Here is a 21,606-nt window from a genome sequence, read left to right as displayed (position 1 = left end):
GGAGGTTGCTGTGAGCTGTAATGCCACGGCACTCTGCCCAGGGGGATAGCTTGAGGCTCTGTCTCAAAAAAATAAAAAATAAAAAATAAAAAAAAAAATAAAAACAAATAAAAAGAGAAAAACTAGCCAAGTATGGTGAGGGCCCGTAGTCCCAGCTGCTGGGGAGGCTGAAGCAGGGGTATCTCTTGAGCGCAAAATTTTGAGATTGCTGTGAGCTATGATGCCATGGCACTCTACCCAGGGTAACAAAGTGAGACTCTATCTCAAAAAAAAAAAAAAAAAGGCTTGGTGCCTATAGCTCAAGCAGTCTTGGGATGGGGATTACCCAAAATAATCACAATAGTCCTTAAAAAGAGAGGTAGGAGGGAACTCTCCCAGATTTCACCTTATGCATCCCTCTTCCTTTGGCTGGTCTAATTTGTATCCTGGCTGGGTGCAGTGGCTCTCACCTGTAATCCTAGCACCCTAGAGGGCCAAGGCAAGTGGATTGCTTGAGCTCAGGAGTTGGAGACCAGACTGAACAAGAGTGAGACCCTGTCTCTACTGAAATAGAAAAACTAGCTGGGCATTGTGGCAGGCGCCTGTCGTCCCAACTACTTGAGAAGCTGAGGCATGAGGATCACTTGAGCCCAAGAGTTTCAGGTTTTGTGTGCTACAATGAAGGCATGGCACTCTACCCAGGTTGACAGAGTGAGACTGTCTCAAAAAAAAAATAAAAAGGATCCTTTTTGCTATAATGAAACTGTAATTGTTTCTCTTCTGATTTGCTCAAGCTTAAAAAAAAAAACAAATGTAAAACTGTAATTGTGAATACATTACTTTCCCAAGTTCTATAAGTCATTCTAACAGATTATCACAAGAACTCCCACGTTTATACCTAATTGGTCAGAAGTGAGCCAAAATATCTGGGAGTCCTCAAACTTAAAGGTGATGTTCAGGGCTATCCTATGAAGGACTATGCCCTTAGCCTATAGAGTATGGCCTAACTTCTGTGTTTAGTGTCAAGTAATTGCAACATGTAAATAGCTTCTCAAATTACCTGTGTTACCAGCTAAGATTAATACCATTAGGATGTAAGTTAACAGGAAAAATGATTTAGAAATTCTGCAATTTTCTTTTCCTAATCAGAACTCTGCTCATCTCCACAGTCATATCAGTCCCTTTGGACTTTCAGAAATGTTTGCTTAAAAACTACTAAATAGGCTCAGCACCTGTGGCTCAAGTGGGTAAGATGCCAGCCACATACACCTAAGGTGGCGGGTTCAAATCCAGCCCCAGCCTGCCAAAACAACAATGACGGCTGCAACCAAAAAATAGCCAGGTGCTGTGGCGGGCACCTGTGGTCCCAGCTACTTGGGAGGCTGAGGCAGGAGACTCGCTTGAGCCCAAGAGTTGGAGGTTGCTGTGAGCTGTGATGCCACAGCACTCTACCCAGGGGGATAGCTTGAGGCTCTGGCTCAAAAAACAAAAAACAAACAAACAAAAAACTACTAAATAACTATTATATGTAGGTTACACTATTGTTTAGGTAATAGAAGGAAGGAAAAGTAGAGTAGAAAGTTGGCTGTATGAATGAAGCTGTTTTCACCAAAAAGCCAAGTTGAAATTGTGAACGGAACTGCCTGCCACATCAGCAGTGATAATTTTTGATAGCATAGCTGTACATTTTGATAACTGTGAATAGCTCTTTTTTTTTTTTTTTTTTTAGAGACAGAGTCTCACTTTATTGCCCTCAGTAGAGTGCCATGGCGTCACAGCTCACAGCAACCTCCAACTACTGGTGTTAGGCAATTCTCTTGCCTTAGCCTCCCGAGTAGCTGGGATTACAGGTGCCTGCCACAGCACCTAGCTATTTCTTTGTTGCAATTTGGCTGGGGCTGAGTTCAACACCTCCACCCTTGGTACATGGGGCTGGCACCCTACCCACTGAGCCACAGGTGTCACCCAACTATGAATAGCTTTTACTTCCAAGGTTAATAAGTTTAAATAGTTACATATCCAAAGATGTCTAAGAAATTGGGGTTATAAAAAAAAAGAAATTGGGGTTATGTTAGACATTCACTGGAAGACAATATTACAAAATAATTATCCACTAATCACACCAGTGTGTTCTAAACCTAAGGGCTATCTCTACCTAAGGATGTGATATCCACTTGTCTCCACTCTCCATAGCTTTTTAAGAATCTTTATAGGCCGGACATGGCTCATGCCTGTAATCCTAGCACACTGGGAGGTCAAGGCAGGTAGATTGACTGAACTCACAGGTTTGAGACTCTGAGCCAGAGAGAGACCTCTAAAAATAGCTGGGCATTATGGTGGGTGCCTGTAGTCCCAGCCACTTGGAGGCTAAGGCAAGAGAATCATTTAAGCCCAAAAGGTTGATGTGAGTTGTGATGCCACAGCACTCTACTAAGGGTGACAAAGTGAGACTCTCTCAAAAAAAAAAAAAAAAAAGAATTTTTATTAAAATAAGCTCTTTTAATCTGCGCTCTTTTGACCTATAGAGAATGTTTTTATCCTTGTTAGTATAGTGGTGAGTTTAAAAAAAAAATAATGTTTTTAGGCCAGGTGCTATGGCTCATGCACGTAGTCCTAGCACTCTGGGAGGCTGAAGCTGGGGGATTACTTGAGCTCAGGATTTCAAGACCAGTCTGACCAAGAGCAAGACCCCATCTCTTAAAAAATAGACAGGTGTTGTAGTAAGTGCCTGTAGTTCCAGCAACCCAGGAGGCTGAGGTAAGAGGATCACTTGAGCCCAAGAGTTTGAGGTTGCTATGAGCTATGATGCCACAGCAGTCTACCCAAGTGAGGCTTTGTCTCAAAAGAAAAAAAAAAGGGAATATTTTTAAATATAATTTGTCTATGGAACATGGCTGCAAAATCCTGAAACATGTTGATGTTAAGAGGTAAAAAAAAGTTTGAGAAAGAATTGCAGGAAATACTATGAGACTTGTTAAAAGAGACTTTGTTGGCTCGGTGCCTATGGCTCAAGTGGCTAAGGTGCCAGCCACATACACCTAAGGTGGCAGGCTCCAATCCAGCCCGGGCCCACCAAGCAACAATGATGGCTGCAACCAAAAAATAGCCAGGCATTGTGGTGGGCGCCTGTAGTCCCAGCTACTTGGGAGGCTGAGGTAGGAGACTCGCTTGAGCCCAGGAGTCGAAGGTTGCTGTGAGCTGTGATGCCACAGCACTCTACCCAGGGTGACAGCTTGAGGCTCTGTGTCAAAAAAAAGAAAGAGATTTTGTCTATTATGCAAAAATAATTAACTTAGGATAATTCCCAAGACAAAGGCTGCATGTAAAAGTGCAATCAGTAAAGTGAAGCAAGTATCTAACATTCCTAAACACATCAATGTAGACCTAAAAAGGAAAGATGGACAAAAAAAGATGAATTCTATCTATCAACTGCTGACAGGATTCAGTGTCTAGTCTATCACATTAGCAGATAAGCCTCTCTGTTCTATTTTTTGGGTGGGAAGTGATTATATAAATTTATATCCTCTAGGAATAATTTTTACTTTTAGTTTTTAAATGGACAGGCCTGAGGAATACGCAAATTAAAGAGAAAGGAAAGAAGGAGGAAGGAAAAGGGGGACAAGAAAATGAAGTGAAAAGGGCAGCTGTGAGAGAGAATGGAGGGCATGGAAAGGAGAGGTGGAGCGTGAACAAGCCAGCTGGGTGCACAGAAGAGGTACTCTTCCTGAATGGAGAAGGCTGGTGTTATGGGTTAGGAGAAGCTCGGAGGAGAGGGTCTTCACTCCTTTTCAAAAGAATAATTATTTCAAACATTCATTCATGGCTCGGCACCTGTAACTCAGTGGCTAGGGTGCCAGCCACATACACCAGAGCTGGCAGGTTTGAATCCAGCCTGGGCCTGCCAAGCAACAATGACAACTACAACCAAAAAATAGCTGGGCATTGTGGCAGGTGCCTGTAGTCCCACCTACTGGGAGGCTGAGGCAAGAGAATTGCTTGAGCCCAAGAGTTTTAGGTTGCTGTGAGCTGTGACACCACAGCACTCCATCAACATAGTGAGACTCTGTCTCAAAAAAAAAAAAATCATTCATTCATTTAAACACAGAAGGCCTCCTTAATAAGATAAAATTTGAGTTACAACTTGAGTGTAGTAAAGAAGGGCTGGGGAAACTCTATACTAAGGCAGAGAAAAAAGCTAATCAAAGGCCAGAAAAACAGAGGAACTTAGGATATCTATGATACACTCTATGGGCAGCCAATACAGCCAGGATGATCTAAGCAAAAGGAAAGGGATAGGAGATCAAAAAGAAACTTGGTGAGGAGATCAGATCAGACAGGGTTTTGCAGTCTTGTATAATGACTTTGTGTGAAATGGGAAAGGTTCTGAGCAGAGGAATGGTATGATCTAATTGTGCTTTTTATAGAACCACTCTGGCTACCATGTGGAGAATGAATGGATTACAGAAGTGCAAGAGAGGAATCATGGAAATCACTATGGATGCTGTTGTCATAATCTAGGTGAGAGATGACAGCACTCAGACAAGGATAGTAATTATGGATGTGGCAAGATACAGATTAGCTAGTACCTGAAAGAAAAGCTGCGCGGTTCTCACCAGAATGACCATTTCTTTGGGTTTCTGTTTCTGTTACCCAAAGTTTTTCTTCTACTTCCAACTGGGATACCATATCTGGTTTGAAGGGAAGATGCCCTGTGAAAACACAGAAAGATAAATATACACCTAAGATGAAAACACAACAGAAATATATTTTTGTCTATATCTTATGATCCTCAGAACCTCTAATGTGATATTTTAAGACTTTTTGGATCATGAACTACAATAAGCAATTTCGGTCATGGCCTAGTTCACCTGTGCATGTGTGTGTATAAAATTAGATTTAGCCAATGTTTCTTTTCATTGAATTTCCAACACTCAATCTCATATCACTCAATGAAAATGGTCAGTGTTTTTTTTGCAACGTATGTGATTCTTGAGAAGAAACTCTGAAATTGTCTATTTTATTCTATTTCATTGAAAAAAAATCAATAAAATGCATAAAGTTGATTTCATGACCTACCAATGAGTCACAATCATAATTTGAAAGACAAAGTATCCAAAAGAAAAAATATAGAAGGTAAGTTGTCCATTTAGAACAGGGTTTCTCTAGGCATGGTGGCTCATGCCTCTAATCCTAGAACTTTGGGAGGCCAAGGCAGGTAGATTGCTTGAGTTTAGGAGTCAAGATCAGCCTAAGCAAGAGCAAGACCCTGTCTCTACTAAAAACAGAAAAACTAGCCGGGTGTTGTGGGGGGCACCTGTAATCCCAGCTGCTCAGGAGGCTGAGGCAAGTGGATGGCTTGAGTCCAAGAGTTTGAGGTTGCTGTGAGCTAAGATACCACCATGGTACTCTAGCCTAGGGCAACAGAGTAAGACTCTGTCTCAAAAAAAAACAAAAACAAAAACAAGAAAAATAGGGTTTCTCAGTTGTAGCCCTACTATTTTGGAATAGCTAATTCTCTGTTATGGGGGCTGTCCTGTGTATTATAGGGAATTTAGCAGCAGCCCTGGCCACTACCCACTAGATGCCAAAAGTACCCTTCCCCCAGCTGTGACAACCAACAGTCTCCAGACATCACCAAATATCCTTTGGGGACAAAATCATCCCTAGTTGAGAACTAGTGATTTAAAAGGACAGAAATGTGCCTAAGCAGAAAGACCAGAAAAATCTATTCCTATTAATCCTAGGGATTAGAACAACTTTTGTCTTTAAGAGCAGCAGGGAACCATTTCAAAAGGTCCAAAGCCTTAAAAAACTGAGGATACAGAGACTCTTTTTTTTTTTTTGAGACGGAGCCTCAAGCTGTCCCCCTGGGTAGAGTGCCATGGCATTACAGCTCACAGCAACCTCCAACTCCTGGGCTCAAGCGAGTCTCTTGCCTCCGCCTCCCAAGTAGCTGGGACCACAGGCGCCCGCCACAACGCCCGGCTATTTTTTGGTTGCAGCCGTCATTGTTGTTTGGCGGGTCCAGGCTGGGGATTCGAACCCGCCACCTTAGGTGTACGTGGCTGGCGCCTTAGCCAGTTGAGCTATAGGCGCCGAGCCCAGAGACTCTTAAAGGAGTCGAGATTAAGTGTCAGAGGGTTCGTGTCCTCACCTACTGCAACCAGGTTCTTAAAATTCTCCACCATTACATCTCGGTACAGCTTCTTCTGGGCAAGGTCCAGCAGCCCCAGCTCTTCCCTAGTGAAGACCACAGCCACGTCCTTGAATGTCACTGCCTCCTACAACATCAAGCAGATGTACCTCAATCTTACAACAAACCTCCACTGAAAAAAGGATGGTACCAAGAAGGATAAAGATTATTACAAACCAACTGTTACAGATTCTGAGAGTCAATTTTTAGTTTCAACGGTTGTCCTACTGATTGTCTCCTTCCCCCATCCCCATAATGTTTCCAGAGTTCATAGGCCTTCAGCAATCTTCCAGGACAGGTATATAGTTCTTCCTCTGTTTTCAACACACATGCCACATCCACCTATTGCAGCATTTACAGCTAGTTAAGGTGCAGGCTCTGGAGTCATGCTATCTGATAACAAATTTCAAGGCTATGTCCTTTATGAGTTACAGGACCCTGGGCAGATTCCTTAATCTCTCACAATCTCAATTTTCTCTTCTCTATGACAGTATCTAAATCATAATGTGTTTGAAAGGATTAGATTAGTGAATATATATAAGGTACTTAGAATGGTGCCTGGCACATCACAAATGTTCAATAAATTTGAACAATTAATATCCTAATATTGGGCGGCGCCTGTGGTTCAGTGAGTAGGGTGCCGGCCCCATATAAGGGTGGCAGGTTTGAACCTGACCTCGGCCAAACTGCAACAACAAAGAAAATAGCCGGGTGTTGTGGCAGGCACCTACAGTCTAAGCTACTTGGGAGGCTGAGGCAAGAGAATCACCTAAGCCCAAGAGCTGAAGGTTGCTGTAAACTGTGATGCCACAGCACTCTACCAAGGGTGACAAAGTGAGACTCTGTCTCTAAAAAAATAAAAAATAATAAAAATCCTAATATTATGATCTCTTTCATCCCATTTTGTGATTGCATAAGTAGTAGTCCTTGGAAATGATAATTTATCTTTAACCAATCTAAATCATATATAATTAATTTGAGATTTTTATTTATTTATTTTTTTACTTTTTTGCACTTTTTGGCCAGGACTGGGTTTGAACCCGTCACCTCCAGTATATGGGCCCAGCGCCCTACTTCTTTGAGCCACAGGTGCTGCCCTAATTAGAGATTTAACTTGTAATCAATACTGCAAAAATCATTTCAGAGGCTTGGCACCTGTGGCTGAAGTGGCTAAGGCTCCAGCCACATACACCTAAGGTGGCGGGTTCAAATCCAGCCTGGGCCCACCGAAACAACAATGACAGCTGCAACCAAAAAATAGCAGGGTGTTATGGTGGGTGCCTATAGTCCCAGCTACTTGGGAGGTAGAGTAGGTGACTCGCTTGAGCCCAGGAGTTGGAGGTTGCTGTGAGCTATGATGCCACAGCACTCTACCCAGGGGGACAGCTTGAGTCTCTGTCTCAAAAAAAAAAAAAAAATTCATTTCAGAGAGGCTCAGTGCCTGTGGCTCAAGTGTCTAAGGTGCCAGCCACATACACCTAAGGTGGTAGGTTTGAATCCAGCCCAGGCCTGCCAAACAACAACGGCTGCAACCAAAAAATAGCCGGGCATTGTGGCAGGCACCTATGGTCCCAGCTATTTGGGAGGCAGAGGCAGAGGCAGGAGACTCGCTTGAGCCTAGGAGTTGGAGGCTGCTGTGAGCTGTGATGCCACAGCACTCTACCAGGGGGACAGCTTGAGGCTCTATCTCCAAAAAAAACCAAAAAAAACAAAAAAACATTTTAGAGAGATCTTAGTCAAGAAGCTGAAATTACAAAGTCCTGGAATATTTACTTTTAAAATTTTGAAAGCAGCCTGGCATGGTGGCTCAGCCTATAACCCTAGAACTCTGGGAGGCAGAGGAGGGTGGATTGCTTGAGCTCAGGAGTTCTAGACCAGCCTGAGCAAGAGTGAGATCCTATCTCTACTAAAAATAGAAAAACTAGCCAAGGATTGTGGCAGGCACCTGTAGTCCCAGCTACTCAGGAAGCTGAGGCAAAGATGATCATTTGAGCCCAAGAGTGTGAGGCTGCTGTGAGCTACATTGCCGCGGCACTCTACCCAGGGTGACTAAGACTCTGCCTCAGAATTGAATAAAAATAAAAATAGAAAAGAAATAAAATAAAATAAAAATTTGAAAGCACAATGGCAGATTTGCCTCTGAAAAGGTTTTCTGAATTAACTTTTCACACAAGAGTACCAGTGCTCGCAAATTTCTAGACCCTGACCAAATAGGATTTAGTTTCTTTTTCTCAAAAAAAAAAAAAAAAAAAACTTTGACAATCTTAATAAAATAAATATATAAACAGAAAGCTGTGGAATACAGGCTGTGAGGTGGCAGGGCCCCCACAGCCTAGGGAGACGTTCAAGGAATGACTCCCCAGCTGCTTCTCCTCCTTTAACAGACGTTCTTTTCTCTTCTGCCAGAAGTCATATAGCCCATGCATACTCTCCTTATTATCAGCCAGCACACAGCTTTTCATCCTTAAAGTTAATCTTCACCAGGTGTTAAGATTTACCTTGATTAGATACTATTTAAATAAAGCTGTTTCCACAGTTCAGTGCTGGCTGAAGTCTTGGCTGCTCCAGCCCTCCCGATCCCATCCTGTCTCTTGTCTCTTTTTTCTCATATCCCACCATTCTCACTCAGGTTATTTCTCCTTCCCTGGCTGGTTTGAGAGAAAGCTCTTTTTTATTAACATCTTTCACATATTTGATTTTTTTTTTTTTTTTGAGACAAGGTCTCACTTTATCACCCTCAGTAGAGTGCTGTAGTGTCACAGCTCACAGCAACCTCCAGCTCTTGGGCTTAGGCGATTCTCTTGCCTCAGCCTTCCGAGTAGCTAGGACTACAGGTGCCCGCCACAACACCTGGCTATTTTTTGTTGCAGTTTGGCTGGGGCTGGGTTTGACCCACCACCCTCAGTACCCTACTCACTGAGCCACAGGCATCACCCCACATATTTGATTATTATTATTTTTTTTTTTCTGAGACAGAGCCTCAAGCTGTCCCCCTGGGTAGAGTGCTGTGGCATCACACTCACAGCAACCTCCAACTCCTGGGCTCTAGCGAGTCTCCTGCCTCCGCCTCCCAAGCAGCTGGGACCACAGGCGCCCGCCACAACGCCCGGCTATTTTTTGGTTGCAGCCGTCATTGTTGTTTGGCGGGTCCGGGCTGGGGATTCGAACCCGCCACCTCAGGTGTACGTGGCTGGCGCCTTAGCAGGTTGAGCTATAGGCGCCGAGCCACATATTTGATTATTAATGAAGATTTTGGGAGACATAAATTTGTTTCCTTCTTTCATGACACTCCTATTCATTTATTTTGCTCATTTATTACAGTGGGGTTTTCTTTATGTTATTTTTTTTTTTTTTGAGACAGTCTCAAGCTATTGCCCTTGGTAGAGTGCTGTGGTGTCACAGCTCACAGCAACCTCAAACTCTTGGGCTTAAGCGATTCTCTTGCCTCATCTTTCCAAGTAGCTAGGAGTACAGGTGCCTGCCACAACACCTGACTTTTGGTTGTAGTTGCCATTGTTGTTTGGCAGGCCTGGGCTGGATTCAAACCCCCCAGCTTCGGTGTATGTGGCTGGCGCCCTAGCCGCTTGAGCTATAGGCACCAAGCCTTCTTTATCTTATTAATCTTAACAAGAATTTAAGTCATTAAACTTTTACCTATACCAAACATTTAAGGATATCTCACCAATTGGTTATTGTCTTTTACCATTTTGCATAATAGCTTTTGCTGTAGGGAAATTGAGAACATTTATATCACAAGTGTGCCTGAGCATCTAGGTTTATGGAATGACAAGGAAACAAACTAGTAGAGAAGATACAGGCACCGAGATGGGAACTGGATGATGGGCATCACTTGGGTCCACCCTCCAAAAGATCATGTTAGAAACTTGCCTGATATGCACTCAGGTTTCTGAATGAAAAATCTATTCCTCTGTCTGCCTTTTCATGACAATGAAATGCCAGATATTCTTAACCTAATAGTCAGAAGCTTTAGGGTCCAACAAACTGGCTACCTGGGAAATTTGGGGAAGTTCTAAGATATTCCCATAAAGCACCTCCTTCCACACAAAGTGCTCTGAGGAATAGTGCAATGAGACAAAGGGCTGGCAAGACATTTAAGTACTCATTTAAATATTCATTTTCATGAGTAATGAAAATATACATACATACACAGAAAGAAAAAAATATAGCTTTTCTCCGAAAACATCTACTAGTACTACACCAGGGGCAGCACCTGTGGCTCAGTGTGTAGGGCGCCAGCCCTGTATACCAAGGATGGCAGGTTCAAGCCCGGCCCTAGCCAAACTGCAACAAAAAAATAGCCAGACGTTGTGGTAGGCATCTGTAGTCTCAGCTGCTCGGGAGGCTGAGGCAAGAGAATCGCCTAAGCCCAAGAGGTGGAGCTGTAATGCCACGGCACTCTACCGAGGGTGACAAAGTAAGACTCCGTCTCTTCTAAAAAAAAAATTTAATAAAGCAATAATGATAGTATGACACCAACTCATACTTTGGATGATTTGTTTACAAAATACCTGAGGGAACCATCATGAAATTTAGACATGAACCTCTTCAACGTAAGAGTTAATAAAACTTTTAAGGATAAACAATGCAGAGTTCCACTGGAATTGCATTTCAAGGGCAAAATTTCTATGTAGTGAAAGTATCAACTGCATTTACTTTAAAGTAGTAAAATTCTTAAGTTCTCTGAAAGTCTGAATAAGGAATGGCTTTTTGTTTTATTTTAAAGGATATTGCAATTCAATGGCACTTAAAATGCAGGTGATGTAATTAAGTGAAGAAAACACAATTTAAAATTTCATCTATTCCTATATTGCAAATACACAGTTACAGATCCATATGAAAAAGAATTATAAGAAAGTGGAAAAGGCTAATTTAAAAGTAGGGTAATAATGTAGATTATTTTTGACTGGTTAAAAGTTTCTACTTATTTTGTTGTTGTTGTTGTTGCTGCTGCTGCAGTTTTTGGCCAGGGCTGGGTTTGAATCTAGCCACCTCCAGTATTATGGGGCCGGCTCCCTACTTCTTGAGCCACAGGAGCCACCCAAGTTTCTATTATTTTTTTCTAAGATTGTTTTGTAAAATAATAAAGGTAATAAACTAAAACAAACAACACACACACATATCTGCCATACAACATGCACTGAAGACCTTTTGTTTTCTTAAACCATTCCAAAAAAAGGGAAAAAAGATGTGCCTCATCTCTGAGAAATAAAGTCACATCTTCAGTGAATAGAAAGGAACATCTTACTTACCTGGAACCTGGTCATTTTCTCTGGGTCCTTCTGAGGAAGGTCAGAGTCACAAGAAGGCATAACTAGGGAAGACCAAAGAAGCCATGAGAAACAGGCCATAGCTGCCATCAGTGTGTGTGTGTGTATCTTTGTGGAAATCACACAAGAGTGACCCAACATCCAGACAGATACAGTCACACGTTAGCTTCATAAGCCTAGTATGAACTAAATTCCAGCTACTAATAGGACTTCAGTTGAATACCACTAGGCAGTGAACCTTCTGCATAGCCAAATGGAGTATCTCTACTGTTAAGAGTTTCTGATTGTGAGAATGGTAGGAAATGAAAGACAATGTGAAAAGAAGTAGGCTCTAGAATGAAGTGCCTGGGTTTAATACCTAGAAATGATACTTACCGTTATTGTAACCTGAGGGATATTAAAAAAATCTCTGTGCCTCAGTTTTGTCATTTATACAATGAGAACAGGATAAGAAGTACAAATTGAAGCTGGGCATTGTGGTGGGCGCCTGTAGTCCCAGCTACTCAGGAGGCAAAGGCAAGAAGATTGCTTGAGCCCCAGAGTTTGAGGTTGGCTTGGCGCCAGCCACATACCCAGAGACTGGTGGGTTTGAACCAGGCCTGGGCCTGCTAAAGCAACAATGACAACTGCAACAACAACAACAACAACAAAAAGCCGGGCATTGTGGCGGGTGCCGTGGTCCCCACTACTTAGGAGCCTGAGGCAAGAGAATTGGTTAAGCCCAAGAGTTGGATGTTCCACAAGCTGTAACACCACAGGCACTCTACTGAGGGCGACATAGTAAGACTCGGTCTCAAATAAATAAATAAATAAAGAAGTGTAAATCGTACCTACCTCATAGGATTGTTCCAAGAATTAAATGAGTAGATGGAAAGTTCTAAGAACCAGGAGTCCCCTTCTTTTGTAGCTACAAAAAGAGCAGATGATACAGTGCATCATAAACTATGCTTGCAATATTGCTTTCGTATGAAAGTCGCCTTTAATTCCCGAAAAGGCAAATATGGACTTCCAAAGTCTTCTTACCTTGTAATTTGTTGCCTAGCTAGTAATACTTTATTGATACTAGTATTACTTTTCTAGAATCATTTCAGGTCAATTTACTTCATGAAGCCAGAAAAGGATCACTAGTAAATCCTTTTTATCCTATGAGCATGGAGACAAAAATACATAGCAAAGAGAAAGAACAAATAAAAAAAAAATCAAGAAAGGCCAGGCACAGTGGCTAGCACTTTGGGAGGCTGAGATAGTGGATTGCCTAAGCTGTAATCCTAGCACTTTGGGAGGCTGAGATAGTGGATTGCCTAAGTTCACAAGTTCAAGACCAGCCTGAGCTAGAGTGAGAACCCATCTCCAAAAATAGCCAGGCATTGTGGGGGACACCTGTAGTCCCAGCTACTCAGGAGGCTGAGGCAAGAGAATCATTTAAGCCCAAGACTTGAGGTTGCTGGGACCTGTGACGCCACACCACTCTACCCAGGGTGACAAAGTGAGACTCTATCAAAAAAAAAAAAAATCAAGAAACATTAAAGATAAATTAAGAGGCTATGGCATTTGTTTAATACGAATGTGAGAAGAAGAGAATGGAGGAAATGGCAGAGTGCCTTAATTTCAAGAGCTAATTGCTGAGGATTTCCTACCACTGATAAAAGACATGAGTTCACAGAAATTCTGAAGAATATAATTAAAACAGAACAAATCACAGCACAACTCAGGAATGCAAAAGACTTAAACAAACACAAAAACTGAAAACAACAAAAACATCTTAAAGCTTGAAGAAGGAATAGTTTACCTGAAAGAAACAACAATTAGAATAACAGAAATAGGGTAACGGAATGGAGACTTAAAACAAGTTAATATTGGCTCGGTGCCTTTGCTCAGTGCCTAAATTAGGGTGCCAGCCACATACACTGGGGCTAGTATGTTTGAACCTGGCCAGGGCCTGCTAAATAACTGCAACAACAACAACAAAAAAAATAGGCAGGCGTGTGGTGGGCACCTATAGTCCAAGCTACTAGGGAGGCTGAAGCAAGAGAATCACTTGAGCCCAAGAGCTGGAGGTTGCTGTGAGCTGTGACACCACTGCACTCTAGCAAGGGTGACATAATGAGACTCTATCTCAAAAAAAAGAAAGAAAAAGAAAAACACACACAGACAAAACCCAAGTGAATATTATCCCCAAAGTGAAGAAACAAAATAATTGTTACCCCTGAATTCAACGTTCGACTAAACTATTATTATTATTATTTTGTGTGGAGACAAAGTTTCACTTTATCGCCCACCGTAGAGTGCCGTGGCATCACACAGCTCACAGCAACCTCCAACTCCTGGGCTTAGGCGATTCCCTGCCTTAGCCTCCCAAGTAGCTGCGACTACAGGCACCCACCACAATACTCAGCTATTTTTTTGTTGCAGTTTGGCCAGGGCCGGGTTTAAACCTGCCACCCTTGGTATATGGGGCCAGCGCCCTGCCCACTAAGGTACAGGCGCCGCCCAACTAAACAATTATTTACATGAGGAAAGAACAATATTTTAGCTGAGCAGAAATGAAGAAAATGTATAACTATGTGAACCCTGAAAAACGAACTTCAAGAAGCGACAGTAAGAAAACATTTGCAAAACACTGGCAACATAATCTTTGTTTAAAAAAAACTCCGAGGGTGATGCCTGTGCCTCAGTGTGTGGGGCACCATCCCCATATACCAAGGTGGCGGGTTCAAACCCGACCCCAGCCAAGCTGCAACAAAAAAGTGGCCAGGCGCTCTGGCAAGTGCCTTTAGTCTCAGCTACCGGGGAGGCTGAGGCAAGAGAATTGCCTAAGGCCAGGAGTTGGAGGTTGCTGTGAGCTGTGATCTCAGTGTGCTCTACAGAGGGCAATAAAGTGAGACTTTGTCTCTAGAAAAAAAGAAGGGGGGAAAAAAGAGGGGCAGCACCTGTGGCTCAAGGAGTAGGGTGTGAACCCCATATACCAGGTGTGGTGGGTTCAAACCCAGCTCCAGCCAAAACTGCAAAAAAAAAAAAAAAAAAAAAAAAAAGAACCTCCGAGAAGTATAGACAAATTTTGAGGGTGGTTATAATAAAACATGGACCAAAAAACCTAGCCTATATTTCAAAAAAAAGTACTTCATTTAATTGTATTTTTTTAGTCTCTATTTTTCAGAGTAAGAATACTTGGTGAATAAATTTAGCATTTGTTGAGAAAGAGTAAATTTTTTTTTTTTTAGATAGAGTATCATTTTTGTTGCCCTCAGTAGTGTCATAGCTGTAGTGTCATAGCTCACAGCAACCTCAAAATCCTGGGCTCAAGCAATTCTGTTGCTTTGACCTCCCAAGTAGCTGGAAATACAGGGGCCCACCACAAGCCTGGCTATTTTTAGAAATGGGGAGGCGGGAAGGCAGGTCTCGCTCTTGCTCAGGCTGGTCTTGAACCTGTGAGCACAGGCAATCCACCTGCTTCAGCCTCCCAGAGTGCTAGGATTACAGGTGGGAGCCACTGTGCCTGGCAAAAGAGTAATTTTTAAAAATTAAAAGAATGACACAAAACCATATAAATTCAAAACCAGTTGAGAACAAATAAAAGGGAATAAACTGATGACAAAAAAAGAAAAAGAAACAATGCAAAGCATGCAAATTAAAAACACAGACTCATGTATGGTAGAAACATACACATACATATCACAAACAGATTTTTCCAGACTGCATTAAAAAAAAAAAATCCAATTATATCCTCACCGACACTATTAAAATACGACAAAAATGCCTGAAATAAAAAGAATGGAAAAAGATAAATAATGTACTGAGTAAATGCCAAAACAAACCTTTAGTTTCAGAAGTCATGGTAGAATGTAAGAAAAGGTGACCTGGCCAGGCCGGTGGCTCACGCCTGTAACCCTAGCCTTCTGGGAAGCTGAGGCAAGCTGACTGTTGGAGCTCACGAGTTGAGACCAGCTCTAAGCAAGAGTGAGACCTCATCTCTAAAAATCGCTGGTCGTTGTAGTGGGCACTTATAATCTTAGCTACTAGGGAGGCTGAGGCAAGAGAATCACTTGAGCCCAAAGAGTTTGAGGTTGCTGTGAGTAATAACACCACAGCACTCAACCCCAGGGAGACTGAGTGAGACTCTATCTCAAAAAAAAACCAAACCAAAACAAAAAGTGATCTTATATTTGGGATATGTCTAAAATGCTCTAGTAAAACACAAGGAGAGTAGACAGTTTGCAACAAATGTTGAAATAAAGTGTTGATTACACGGGATTCACTGGATTATTCTCTTTAGAGTTGTATATGGTTAAAAATTTCCACAGCATAGTTAAGGGGGAAAAAAATCTACACAGAATACTAAACCCCTTTTGAGAAACATCTATACACATATTAAAGAAAACCACATTAGGCAGCACCCATAGCTCAGCTGGCAGGGTGCCCGCCACATACCAGTTCGAACCCACCGGGCCCAGGCCTGCAAAGCAATAATGGCAACAAAAAAATAGCCAGGTGTGGGCAGCGCCTGTGGCTCAGTGGGTAGAGCACAGGCCCCATATACGGAGGGTGGCGGGTTCAAACCCAGCCTTGGCCAAACTGCAACAAAAAATAGCCGGGCACTGTGGTGGGTGCCTTAGTCCCAGCTACTCGGGAAGCTGAGACAAGAGAATCGTATAAGCCCAAGGAGTTGGAGGTTGCTGTGAGCTGTGATGGCACAGCACTCTACTGAGGGTGATAAAGTGAGACTCTGTCTCTAAAAAAAAAAGAAAAGAAAAAGAAATATCCAAGTGTTGTGGGTGAGCGCCTGTAGTCCCACCTACCTGGGAGGCTGAGGCAAGAGAATTGCTTAAGCCCAAGAGTTTGAGGTTGCTGTGAGCTATGATGCCACAGGACTACCCAGGGTGATAGCTTGAGACTCTGTCTCAAAAAAAAGAAGGAAAGAAAGGAAAGAAAATCACATTAAAGTGTTGACAGTTTCATTGTAAGTAATTTTTAACTCTTTATTCATTTTATATTACCTGTATTACCTATAATGATGTTACTGTCCAATATTGAGTCACATATATAGTTTTAAATTTTCTTTTTTTTTCTTTTTTCTTTTTTTTTTTTTTGAGATACAGCCTCAAGCTGTCCCCCTGGGTAGAGTGCCGTGGCATCACAGCTCACAGCAACCTCCAACTCCTGGGCTCAAGCGAGTCTCCTGCCTCAGCCTCCCAAGTAGCTGGGACTACAGGGGCCCGCCACAATGTCTGGTTTTTTTTTGGCTATTTTTTGGTTGCAGCCGTCATTGTTGTTTGGCAGGCCCAGACTGGATTCGAACCCGCCACCTTAGGTGTATGTGGCCGGCGCCTTAGCCATTTGAGCCACAGGCACTGAGCCTAGTTTTAAATTTTCTAGCAATGACATTTTGAAAAGGCTGGGAAAAAAAAAAAGAAACCAAAACAAGTGAACAAAAAAAATTACTTTTAACAATATATTTTATTTAAGCCAATTTATCCAAAATATTACCATTTCAATTACTCAATATAAAAAAGTACTGCTGAGCCAATTTACATTTTTTGTACCATCTTTAAAATCCACTGTGTATTTCACATTATAGACTATCTCAATGTGGACTACCAACTGTCCATGAGGTACATGTGGCTGATAGCTACTGAACTGGATAGTGTCCCTCTACAATCATTTCTGCTATAACTAGTACATGACATATTTTATTTGACGTGGAATGAAATTAAATAAATGAGATCTTTTTTCCCTAAAAGTTCAAAATTCATCAACACAGCTTTCCAGGTCTTCCACAGTGAAGTCTACACCCACCTTCATGGGGCTGATTTCCTTTAGCCATATGGATTACCATTTGGAATAACTTTAGATTACTGTACCATTTGGGGTTAAAAATCACAGGCTCTGAAAAAAATAAAAGCTACAGCTCAATTCCAAAACCACTCTTAATAACTAAGTTGAATGACTTTGGGAAAGTAACACAAGCTCTCTCTGCCTCATTTTCTTCATCCTTAAGAAGGACCTACTTCATCAATAGTCCATAGAAAAATGCCTTAAAATAAAAATGGTCTGGCTTCCAGAGCAAGATGGTGGCTGAGTAACCACTTCTGTGCAACTGGGCACAGTAAGATTGGGTATAGAAGACTCTAGGCATCTCTGGCTGGTGGGATCTGCCCAGAAACTTCCCTTTAATGACACAGGGAGTCAGCGAGAGACTTCTGGACCCCAGAAGGAGGACAAAAGCAGTGGAGAACTGGTAAATGGTAGGTGCGTTTTTTTTTGGTGGGAGGCTGCCTGCGCTATAACCATAGCAACAGGAAGACTGCAAGCAGGAAAAGCCTTACCTGTGGGCTGTTTGGGGTTTTTTGGATTTGGACACTTGAATGAACTGCCTTGGGAGATTTTGGGGCCGTGTGCCGACAACTTTGGGCATTGACTGGGGCCCCAGACCGAGCCACTGAGCCTCAGCTGTGGGCTGCCCCCACAGCCACTGTGCGGGAGCTCCCCCTGCAGGTTGCAGCGTGAGGATTGGCTGGGAGATCTTGAGAGAGTAACCCAGTGACTGAGCTGCCCAAAGGTGGGGACTGAGACGCTGGGGAAGAGCAGAGATCTGAGTGTGCGGCAGATTATAGCCTTGGCCCTCAGGGACATGGAGTGAGACCGATTTTGGAGCACTGGATAAGTGGGCAGCCATGCCAGGAGAGATTCCAGCCATAAGTGCTTTCCTTGGAAAGCTTCTGCTTAGCCAAGTTTCACAGTTTGGATTGTCTATTAAGGGGGCTGAGGAGTCAGTTGGGCTCACAAGCCTCCAGGGTCTGAGAAATCAGCAGAGGCCTCCAGTCTCCATCTGTACAGCTGCATCAACATTGTGATTAACATCTCAGACCTCAGAAGATCACCTGTTGCCTGGGCCATATTCAGCAAGAGACATATATAGGGTGACCAGATGTCCCGATTTTGGCAGGACAGTCTCACTTTTCAACCATTTGTCCCACATCCCGCAGCGTTTTAAAAAAGTCCTGGTTTTTGGAAAGAATGCACAAACGGGCTGGAGAACAAGGAGGGAATATACAGTTTTCGGCTGCCATATGGCTATTTCGCCAGAATATGAGTTTTATATTATTTTTGTTAATGTTATAATGTTAAACTGTAATAAATAATTGCTGAGAAGTGATTACAGAGAACTGCTTATCAAAGTTTGCCTTGTTGTCAGGCCCTGCCCTGCACCGTCCCCTGCCCCTCACCCCTGCTCCCCTCCCATGTTTTCCCGCCTTACAGATGTTAGAATCTGGTCACCCTATACATATACTATTTTTGGATTTGGGGTTTTTCTGTTTTGGGTGGGTTTTTTTTCTTAATTTCAACATTTTTCCTCTACATTTTTCTTTTTTCTCTTATTTTCTTCACTATTCTAGTTTAAATATCTACCATTTTTGCCTTCTTTAACAATTAGAACTTCATTTTTGCTAGTGTTTCTGCCCTTACTTGTTTTTTCCCCCAAATTTATCCCATAAGGGTTTTTGTTTTGGTTTGATGTATAGTTTTTTTGTTTGTTTGTTTGTTTTTTGAGACAGAGCCTCAAGCTGTCCCCTGGGTAGAGTACTGTGGCATCACAGCTCACAGCAACCTCCAATTCCTGGGCTCAAGCAAGTGTCCTGCCTCTGGCTCCCAAGTAGCTGGGACCACAGGCAGATTTATAGTATTTTTGTCTTTCTTCTCTACCTGGTGACGGTGGGGTACTGTGTTTGATCAGGCAGGCAAAGAGTTGCTGACCTCAAGGGACTCACCCAAGCCAGCACCCCCAGAGGTTGGGGTTTTTAAGGTTGGGTCAAAGTACCCTACTCTACACCTATATTACTCCTGTCTCCTTTCGGTGCCTCTCTTCTTTTTGTCAAGATTTCCCTTTACTCACCCCCTCTTCTTTCTTTCTTTTTCTTTCTTTTTTCTTTCTTTTTTAAATCCTTTTCCCCTTCTTGCTCTTCAATCTTCTCATCCTTCTGGTCCCATACCAAAAGACTCATTAAAACTTTAGGCCAGAGTAGCCGGGCATTGTGACAAGTGCCTATAGTCCCAGCTACTCAGGAGGCTGAGGCAAGGGAACAGCCTGAACCCAGAAGTTGGAGGTTGCTGTGAGCTGTGTGATGCCACAGTACTTTACTGAGGGTGATAAAGTGAGACTCTGTCTCTACAAAAAAAAAAAAACTTTAGGCCAGAGGCACAGTAACTTAAAGAACAAGAAGAAGTGAAAGGAAAATCAGGGCAAGGACACAGATACAAGAAAACACTCAAGAAGAAGAATCAGCAGAAAAATCCTGACAACATGAAATACCAGTCCAGAGCAACCCCTTCAAGGGACTATGAGGTAGCTACAGCAGAGGCTTCCCCCTATAAAGAAATGTTAGAAATGACAGAAGGGGAATTTAAAATAGATGGTGAAAACAATGAAAGAAATTGCTGAGAAAATGGAAAATGATCAAAAAACAATGAAGGAAATTGCTGAGAAAGTGGAAAGGAAATCCAAAAACAGAATCAAATAAAAGATGAACAAAATGAAGAATATAGAAAGGATATAGCAGAGCTAAAGAAACTGAAGCAGTTAATTGGGGAACTTAAGGATGGAATAGAAAGTATCAACCACAGATTAGATCATGCAGAGAAAAGAATCTCAGAGGTAGAAGATAAAGCTCTAGCTCTTGAGATAACTCAGTTAAAGAGGCAGAAAAGAAGAGAGACAAAGCAGAACATTCACTGACAAAATTATGGGACTTTATGAATAATTCAAACATACGAGTTATAGGTATTCCAGAAGGGGAGGAAGAATGCCCCAGAGGAATGGAAGCCATTCTAGAGAATACTATAAATTAAAATTTCCCAAATATCACCAAAGATTCTGACATACTCCTTTCAGAGAGATATTGGTACCTGGTTGCCGCAACTCAAATAGAGCTTCTTCAAGACACATTGTGATGAATCTATCTAAAGTCAAGACAAAAGAAAAAAGTTAGCAATCTGTCAGGAGTAAGCACCAACTGACCTACAGGGGTAAATCTATCAAGGTGACCACGGACTTTTTTAATGAAACTTTTCAAGCCAGAAGACAATGGTCATCTACCTTTAATCTACTTAAACAGAACAATTTCCAGCCCAGAATTCCTGCTGAGCTAAGCTTTAAAACTGATGAAGAAATTAAATCTTTTATTGATATACAAACATTGAGGAAATTTGCCACAACAAGACCTACAAGAAATACTTCAACCTGTTCTATACATGGACCATCACAATGGACCTTCAGCAAAGTAAGCACCCAAAAATTAAAGGACAGAACTTAGCTTCCACAATGATGCAAAAGACAAAACAACGGACTTTCACAAAATAAGATGGATACAACGCTCTCACACTTATCAATTATCTCAATAAATGTCAATGGCTTGAACTCCCCACTGAAGAGACATAGATCGGCTCATTGGATTAAAAAACACAAGCTATCAATTTGCCATCTGCAGGAAACACAGGTATATATTACCAGTGTGATATATATTAACCAGTCAGGTATATATTAACCAGTGTGATGTAAGCATTCCTAATATCAAAAGACAAATTAAAACTCAGAGTTAGGCGGTGCCTGTGGCTCAAAGGAGTAGGGTGCTGGCCCCATATACCAGAGGTGGCGGGTTCAAACCTGGCCCTGGCCAAAAACTGCAAAAAAAATAAAATAAATAAGCTCAGTGCCTGTGGCTCAAGTGGCTAAGGCACCAGCCACATACACCTGAGCTGGCAGTTTTCCAGCCCAGGCCCGCCAAACAACAATGATGGCTCCAACAAAAAAATAGCCGGGTATTGTGGCAAGCGCCTGTAGTCCCAGCTACTTGGGAGGCGGAGGCAAGAGAATCACTTAAACCTAGGAGTTGGAGGTTGCTGTGAGCTGTGACGCCACAGCACTCTACCTAGGGCCACAGCTTGAGATTCTGTCTCAAATATACATATATAAATAAATTAATTAATTAAATAAATTAAAACTCAGAGTTAAGAGTTAGAAGACAATTTTTCAGGCAAACGGAATTCAGAAAAAAAGAGGGGTTGTAATCATATTTTCAGATACATGTGGATTTAAAGCAACTGAAGTCAAAAAAGACAATGATGGTCACTTCATATTGGTCAAGGGAAAAA

General features: G+C 42.2%; 1 protein-coding gene across 1 annotated transcript in view; it reads right to left on the bottom strand.

Annotated features, from left to right (window-relative positions):
• ZNF227 (zinc finger protein 227) overlaps positions 1-20,393 on the bottom strand; it is a 23,730-nt gene extending 3,337 nt beyond the window's left edge. Inside the window, exons 1-5 of the mRNA XM_023518986.1 lie at positions 20,362-20,393; positions 12,295-12,367; positions 11,443-11,504; positions 6,134-6,260; positions 4,566-4,688 (exon numbers count right to left, since the gene is read on the bottom strand). Of these exons, the coding sequence (XP_023374754.1) occupies positions 4,566-4,688; positions 6,134-6,260; positions 11,443-11,502 (310 nt within the window). The 5' untranslated portion in view covers positions 11,503-11,504; positions 12,295-12,367; positions 20,362-20,393. The remainder of the gene's footprint in view (positions 1-4,565; positions 4,689-6,133; positions 6,261-11,442; positions 11,505-12,294; positions 12,368-20,361) is intronic.
• Between the last annotated feature and the right edge of the window lie 1,213 nt (positions 20,394-21,606).

The sequence above is a fragment of the Otolemur garnettii genome, unplaced genomic scaffold (genome assembly GCF_000181295.1).
Source record: "Otolemur garnettii isolate 467f Iridium unplaced genomic scaffold, OtoGar3 scaffold00152, whole genome shotgun sequence".
Lineage (NCBI taxonomy): Eukaryota > Metazoa > Chordata > Mammalia > Primates > Galagidae > Otolemur > Otolemur garnettii.
The sequence above is the reverse complement of the archived record's forward strand: the minus strand, read 5'-3'. Positions and strand labels throughout refer to the sequence as shown.